Here is an 8,091-nt window from a genome sequence, read left to right on the forward strand (position 1 = left end):
CCAATTTGGTATTCCACTGACAACGACTAAAGAGAAGGAGAACTTGTTTAAAACGATATATATTCCCATGTTTTATTATTACTTATTTATAAATTTTTTTAATTATTTCAAATTTCTAATACCGCAAATACTATATTATTTGTTTGCAATATTTGCTCAACTATATACCAGAAATCAACTTTTGTTATGCACTGTCAAAACTCAAGTATTTATTTTAAATACACCTCTCTGAACTATATATTAAATAAGCTTTATGTGGTATTAATTGACAGCGATTTTAATGTTGTCAAGATCCCGATATTGTTAACAAAAAAAATGACAGACTAATGATAATAAAACAGCTAATGTGAACAAATAATTATAGAAGAATATTTGAAACAAATTTACAAAACAATAACTAATTGATTGACATTATCCCAGGTGTTTACACAAGTATTTAGTTTAATTTTAGTACATATGTACATAATTAGTTTATTATTTAAAAAATATGAAAATTTTTTGGTATAAAAGTTTGGACAATTTGATTAATTATTTAATATTAAACTATAAAGCAAAATGAAAGTAACCATTGTTCTCTTGGCAGCTGTATTCTGCTTTGCTGCAGTAAATGTAAGTTGGTTAAATAATAACTTCTATATTAAAAGAAAACTTTAATAAAAATATTCCTTTTTTAAAGACCGCCACTATTGAAAAACCTGAACCTTTCGACTTGTTAATCGATGAAGCTTTTGCCGATGAAATAATTGAAGTAGAAACACAAAGTATTTTCAGCGGTTTCTATTGGGTTTTAAAGGCTGCTTTGCGTTCATTGAAAGGTGTTAATTGTAGCATTAAACAGGTCATTATTATTAAGGGAGCTACACAAGATTTTGTTGATCATATCCGTGGATGTGGTAGCGATGCTGTTAATGCTTTCAAAGATGTTTTAACTGCTGCTCAATCTGTGATTACCACCTGCAACAATATTATCCATCTTAATCAGAATGTTTGTAATAATGATGAATCAACCAATGGCAAACCATCTACTCCTTTCTCCTGTTTTATTAAATTATTGAGACAATTCCTTACGTTGAGAAATCAAATTAAGAGTACTTTGAAAGCTATTAAAAAAGTACCCGCCGTACCCGGTGATGCTGCTGTTTGCACCAGTAATGCTGTTAGTGAATTAACTAATTACTTTACCTCCTTCCCATCTAATGTCAAAACTTGCTCTAAGTTGACACATTAAGTTTATAAACTATAATGCAAAATTTTGTCCTTAGATAAAAACACTATAAGTATTGGAAATAAAAATTTCTTTATTTGCAATAAAATTGTCTTAATTTTTTCACGTAAAATGTAAGGAATAACAGCAACCATTTTTTTCTGAAATTCCGTTACACAAAATGAAGTAGCGTTAGCAACATTTTTGTTTGAAATTAATAGTTAGTTGCTGCAAATGAATCAATCGTTTAGCAGCAACTTTAGTTATCACAACAAATTTAAAACATTCGATTTTGTTTTGAAATTAATAGTTGGTTGCCGCAATTTAAACAATCGTTTGACAACAAATTCAGTTATCACAACGAATTTAAAACTTTTGATGTGTAAATACTAAAAGCAACTGCCGAAAAAAAATTAAAAAAAAATAAAGAGTACTTGATATACGCTAAGTCCGAATCTAAGCTTTAACATTAGGATTTCTATATATCTAAGTTTGGAAAATCGTTTATCGCGATATTTGAGACTTTTTAACAGATTTTGATGGATAATTTTTCAGTATATAACTTGCTAAGAAAAATAGATAAATTTCTATAAAATTTATATCAAATCGAAGATACAGAATAATCAACATATTCCCTCGATAATCAAAATGAGAATGCATAATAGTTACAAAATAAATACTATTTTAAATTTCTCAATAATATTTATTTAATTAGAACGGAAAATACTTCTTATAACTAGACACACACGTTTTAAGTGGATCTAGGGAACTATTAACTTTCTTTTAAATTATTTACAAAATTACAAAATAAATTTGAAATTGTTGCACTTGATATAAAGAGTCGAAATATCTTATCAAAAGTATTTAAATTAAATAACAAAAAAATGATGACTAATAACACTAGACTGCAAAATTTTTTTTTTTCAATAATAGAACAACAATTTAAAATAAAGACCTAAAAATCACAAGTATTTGATTTTATTTTAAAGCAAATTTCATTCATAAGCTTTTTCATTCAAACTACAATCATAATATTACTAGTTTGGTTCCTTATAAAAATAATGTTTAATTAATTAAATTGTTTTTAATATCAACAACGTAATTAATTGTAACAATATTCTTAACGACGTCATTTTCTAATAAATTTTATTTTATAAATTTACTTTTCAATTTTTCTATTAACAAAAAAAAAGGAAATTAATACCTCTTATGATAAAAATACATTCAATTATTTGCAATTTTTCCACGAATGTTGTAAAAAAAATAAAAACTATTACAAAATATATATTATAAATGGTACTTGAAAAATATTTACCTTTACTTTATCAAAAACAATATAAAAAGTTGATGTAATTTATTGAAATTTAATAGTTCTTACTTCAACTTTGGTCGAACATGAAGTTTTCGGTTTTAGCATTATTATTGGCCATATTTTTGTTGGCATTTGCTGTAAGTTAAATAGAAAATTTTAAACATTATAATTTTTCTTTTCTAATAAGTTATCATTTTAAGGCCAATGTCAATTCAAAATCGATTAGTTTAAATGCCTTAGAACTGATCGATGGAGCTGATAGTGCTTCATCAGAAGCTCCCGCTTCTAGCTCAGAAGCAAATGAGTCATCATCTAATGCTCCAGAATTATCTTCAGAAGCTCCCGAGGCATCAAGTATAGCCCCCGAATCGTCTTCTGGTGCTCCCGAGTCTACTTCTGCTGCTCCTGAATCATCTTCTGAAGCTCCCGAATCATCTTCGGCAGCACCCGGGGAATCTACTTCTGCTGCACCAGAGGAATCTTCTTCTAGTGCTCCCGAATCTTCTTCGGCAGCGCCTGAGGAATCTTCTTCTAGTGCTCCCGAATCCTCTTCTGCTGCACCAGAGGAATCTTCTTCTAGTGCTCCTGAATCTTCTTCGGCTGCGCCTGAGGAATCTTCTTCTGCAGCGCCTGAGGAATCTTCTTCTAGTGCTCCCGAATCCTCTACTGCTGCACCAGAGGAATCTTCTTCTAGTGCTCCTGAATCTTCTTCGGCAGCGCCTGAGGAATCTTCTTCTAGTGCTCCTGAATCATCTTCTGCTGCACCAGAGGAATCTTCTTCGGCTGCACCTGAGGAATCTTCTTCTGCTGCTCCTGAATCATCTTCTGCTGCTCCCGAGGAATCTTCTTCTGCTGCTCCTGAATCATCTTCTGAGGCTCCCGAATCTTCTTCTGAAGCTCCAGAACCATCTTCTGAAGCTCCAGAATCTACTTCCGCTGCGCCTGAGGAATCTTCTTCCAGTGCACCCGAGTCATCCTCCGCAGCGCCTGAATCTTCTTCTGCCGCACCTGAGGAATCATCGTCAACTGAAGCACCGGAATCTTCCTCAGCAGCACCTGAGGAATCATCTTCCAGTGCCCCCGAATCATCTTCTGAAGCTCCTGAATCTTCTTCTGCAGCTCCCGAATCAACATCTGAAGCTCCTGAATCGACATCTGAAGCTCCCGAATCGACATCTGAAGCTCCCGAATCTTCTTCTGAAGCTCCAAATGAAAAACCACACCCTCCAGAACGCCCTCCACATGATAAACCACATGGTAAACCCGATCGTCCGCCACATGATAAACCTGATCGCCCACCACATGGTAAACCCGATCGTCCACCACAACATAAACCGGAACATCCAGCCGACATTTCCAGAATACAAAAGTATTTCAAGCGCTTGTTTAGGTCTCTAGGAGATTATACTGCTGAAGTCGTAAGTAGATTTTTTTTTTAAATTTAATATTTTTTTAATAAAAACAATTTAATATTTTTACAGATTGGAGCTGTAAGTAATGGTGATGTACCATTAGAACAATTCCCTGATGATTCCAATGAACACTCAGGTGAACATCATCAAATTGGCGACAATGACTCTAACGAAGAATCATCCAATGAAGAATCGGATGAACATCGTCCACATGGTGAAAACAGACCAGAATCAAATGAAGGATCAGATGAACAACAACCACAAGACAACCACAGACCTGATTCTAATGAAGAATCAGATGAACATCATCAGCATGGTGATAATCGACCTGGTTCTAATGAAGGATCAGATGAACACCGTCCACAAGGTGACAGACCCGATTCTAATGAAGGATCAGATGAACATCGCCCACATGGCGACAACAAACCTGGATCAAATGAAGGATCAGATGAACATCATCAACAAGGTGACAATAGACCCGGCTCAAATGAAGAATCAGGTGAACATCAAGATCATCAACAAGGCAACCACAAACCTGATTCCAATGAAGGATCAAATGAACATCATCAACAAGGTGACAACAGACCCGGCTCCAATGAAGAATCTGGAGAACATCACGATCATCAACAAGGCAACCACAAACCTGATTCCAATGAAGGATCAAATGAACATCATCAAGAAGGAGACGACACCCCTAGTTCCAATGATGAAGGATCAAATGAACATCATCATGAAGACCACAATAAACCTGACTCTAACGAAGGATCTGATGAACATCACCCACATGGCGACAACAAACCTGGATCAAATGAAGGATCAGATGAACATCATCACCAAGGTGACAATAGACCCGGTTTGAATGAAGAATCAGGTGAACATCAAGATGGCAACCACAAACCTGATTCCAATGAAGAGTCAGGTGAACATCATCAAAAAGGTGACGACACCCCTAATTCCAATGATGAAGGATCACATGAACATCATCATGAAGACCACAATAAACCTGACTCTAACGAAGGATCTGATGAACATCGTCCACAAGATGACAACAGACCCGACTCCAATGAGGGATCAGATGAACATCATCAACAAGGATCTAATTCTAACGAAGGATCAGATGAACATAATCCACAAGGACCTGATTCTAACGAAGGATCTGATGAACATCGTCCACATGGCGACAACCGACCAGATGAGCATTATCCACATGGCGACATCAGACCAGATTCTAATGAACAGTTAGATGATCATTAACCAATAAATAACCACCACCTAACTATCAACAATGGAGTCTGAGTTTAGATATAATAGTGAAGACATTAATTTTTGATTTTTTTCGTTTATTGAAAGAAAATTTCAATTTTAACAATAATGTAAGGGTCAACCTTACTTAATTACTATAAAAAATGTAAATAAATTATATTTAACTTTGAAGAATAAATTGTATGAAAAAATATGGTTTGTTATTGAAGAAAGTGATTTTAAAAATTTTCGTTTTCTTTCCCTAGTTTGCATTAAAATTTCAAATGAAAAAAAATAGTTTATATAATCTCACACTTTCCCTCCCTCACTTTTATTAATTTTTACATTGTTTATTCATCTAATCTGAATTTTTTTTTAATAAATTGTGGCTGTAGAAAAATTTAACACCTCAAAGAATTTCAAAAGTTTTTAATTAACCCCTTACTACTTACAGTCAAAAACAAGCAATTTAAAATATCATATTTTCAAGTATACTTTTAGGAGAATCAAAAATTTTTAAATTAAAAAATTATTTTTAATATAACTCATAAACTCATAAAATCTTAAATTGTTAATAACTTCGTTAATAGGCGTTTAATTTAGAAAATAACCTCGAGCTTATTTTTTTCAATTTAACGAATATTTACGTCGTTATTAACGATTTAAGTTTTCATGAGTTTTTATATTAAAAATCGATTTTTGTTCAAATATACGAGTGATCATATTTGAACAAAAATCGATTTTTAATATAAAAACTCACGAAAACTTAAATCGTTAATAACGACGTAAATATTCGTTAAATTGAAAAAATAAGCCCAAACGGTGATCACTCGTAAATTTGACAAAAAATCGAATAACTTAGTAAATATGCGAAAATAAGCTCGATTTGTATATTTGACCAAAAATCAATTTTAGTTTAAAAACTCATAAAATCTTAAATCGTTAATAACTTTGTAAATATGCGTTTAATTGAGAAAATACTCTCAATTTGTGTTTATTCGTATATTTGACCAAAAATCGATTTTTTATAGAAACGTAAAATATCTAAAATCGTTAATAACTTCATAAATATGCATTAAATTAAGCTCGATTTGTCCTCACTCGTATATTTGACCAAAATCGATTTTTACCAAAATTGGCAACCGATACCGCTTAAATACCGGTACAATACCGCACGCACGTGTAAAGTGTACTTCTAAAGAGACTAGTACATTTCCAAAAGCATGTAACTCAATAAAGTTCACAGGGAAGTAGTTTAATTCTATCATGTACTCCAATTATTTTTGCATAGTTTTTAAATTAATAAATACGACAACGTTGTAGATCAAATGAAGAAATTTCTGTTGGTTCTATTTTTTGTTGAGAATAGTACACAATTTCTCCTAATGCTTATATGCATTTAACTGGGATTTTTTTTTTTTTTGTGATCACAAGCTCAATTTGCGATCACTCGTACATTTGACAGAAAATCGATTTTTACTAAGAAAACTAAACAATTTTAAATCCTTAATAACATTCTAAATATATGTTTAATTAAGAGCTCGATTTTTAATGACTGATCTATGTAAACAAAAATCTGCTCAAAAAAATTGTAAAAAGATTTTGGTTTGTTAAAAACTTGTCTATGTCAAATTTCATCATTATGCTTGAAATTCAAATAGATTTATGACAATAAGAACTGTTTTTCGGCAGGCTACTTGTATGGCCACTTGTATGGGGGCTATACGAAGACGTGAACCGTCTATGTCTAATTTCATCGCTATACCTGAATTTCTAAAAGATTTATGACAGCAAGAACTGTTTTTCGAAAGCCCACTTGTGTGGGGGCTATACGAACATGTGAATCGACATTGCCCATGTCGATTCACGATTTGTGTAACATGTGAACATGTGAATCGACATTGCCCATGTCGATTCACGATTTGTGTAAATTTTCAACCCTCTATCTCTTTTCACTCAAACCCTATGGTGCTTTTAATAGACTCATGTTTTCTAAAGCTTCCTTTGAACTAGTTCTAAGGTTGACAAATTTAAACAAAAATTATAGGTCTCAGTGCCAAACTAAAACAAGTTCAGGCTAAAAATTACGTTGTAGGATTTAATTATTATTCTACTAAAACTTACCTGCAAACACAGCAACTGTAATGGAAGTCACAATAGTATAACTGGAACCATTTGTTTATTTTCCGCTCATTATCCAGGTTAAACCAAACGAACTCATAGAGTCTAAATCTAATGGTCTAGTAGGAAACATCATTTCCTCATTTGGAATATACATATTTTGTCATTCTTTATACAGACGCAAGTACTTTAAGTTGGAAGGATGGACTACCTTTAGATAAACGTTTACTTTATTTATATTATGACGCAATAAATCATTAAAGAGTTCATTTAATGTGTCTCTAAGGGATTTAAAGACGACAGTGGTTAATATTGGATACGACAAGAAATTTATTTAAAAGGTGGCTTAACAATTGTTTTATTTTTGATATTCGCAAACATAATGTCAAAAGCTTGACTGAAAGGAAAGGGTGTAGGAAAATCCGGTAGAATTCCATAAACACTTTTGGGTATTAAACAAAAAACATTTCAATAGTTATTAATTAACTTTACTAAACGTAACACTTTTCCCCGCATGTTTCTTTGCACAAATTAACTGTAATAATTATGTGATAAATAACAGTAAAATATTGTTTTTATTTTATCTTTTTTCGTTTTGAAAATTTTAATCAGTATAAAGCAACACTTCGCGTATAATATTTCTATTTAATACAACACTGTAATTTAGTAATATAATAATACAACACTGCAATTAAAATGAACTTTGAATGAACTTTTTACATATAAATAACACTAGTGATCTCTTTCTAACAAAACACCAAATAGTGTTGCCCCATTATCTTAACAAAGCAAAACAAATT

General features: G+C 32.2%; 2 protein-coding genes across 3 annotated transcripts; both read left to right on the forward strand.

The window, feature by feature from the left end:
• Positions 1–511: 511 nt before the first annotated feature.
• Positions 512–1,298, forward strand: LOC111677728. The gene is made up of 2 exons (XM_023438917.2): positions 512–609; positions 677–1,298. The coding sequence occupies exons 1-2, from the start codon at positions 556–558 to the stop codon at positions 1,226–1,228; spliced, it is 606 nt and encodes a 201-aa protein (XP_023294685.2). The 5' UTR covers positions 512–555; the 3' UTR covers positions 1,229–1,298.
• A 1,258-nt stretch (positions 1,299–2,556) lies between these two features.
• On the forward strand, positions 2,557–5,365 carry LOC111677725 (uncharacterized protein DDB_G0290685-like). Of its 2 annotated transcripts, XM_046946646.1 has the most exons (4): positions 2,600–2,653; positions 2,717–3,934; positions 3,998–4,427; positions 4,800–5,365. In XM_046946646.1, exons 1-4 carry the CDS (start codon positions 2,600–2,602, stop codon positions 5,180–5,182), a joined length of 2,085 nt encoding a protein of 694 aa, XP_046802602.1. In that variant the 3' UTR covers positions 5,183–5,365. The 2 variants fall into 2 exon arrangements, with proteins under 2 accessions (XP_023294682.2, XP_046802602.1); XM_023438914.2 differs by having other exon boundaries at positions 2,557–2,653; positions 3,998–5,365.
• Positions 5,366–8,091: the final 2,726 nt, after the last annotated feature.

The sequence above is a fragment of the Lucilia cuprina genome, chromosome 3, assembly GCF_022045245.1.
Source record: "Lucilia cuprina isolate Lc7/37 chromosome 3, ASM2204524v1, whole genome shotgun sequence".
NCBI lineage: Eukaryota > Metazoa > Arthropoda > Insecta > Diptera > Calliphoridae > Lucilia > Lucilia cuprina.

Excerpts from the sequence above, each read along its gene's own strand:
- LOC111677728 (XM_023438917.2), top strand. The coding sequence starts at position 556 with ATGAAAGTAACCATTGTTCTCTTGGCAGCTGTATTCTGCTTTGCTGCA. Across the intron at positions 610-676 it reads TCTGCTTTGCTGCAGTAAAT|ACCGCCACTATTGAAAAACC; the intron begins GTAAGTTGGTTA and ends CCTTTTTTAAAG.
- LOC111677725 (XM_023438914.2), top strand. The coding sequence starts at position 2,600 with ATGAAGTTTTCGGTTTTAGCATTATTATTGGCCATATTTTTGTTGGCA. Across the intron at positions 2,654-2,716 it reads TATTTTTGTTGGCATTTGCT|GCCAATGTCAATTCAAAATC; the intron begins GTAAGTTAAATA and ends TATCATTTTAAG. Across the intron at positions 3,935-3,997 it reads GAGATTATACTGCTGAAGTC|ATTGGAGCTGTAAGTAATGG; the intron begins GTAAGTAGATTT and ends ATATTTTTACAG.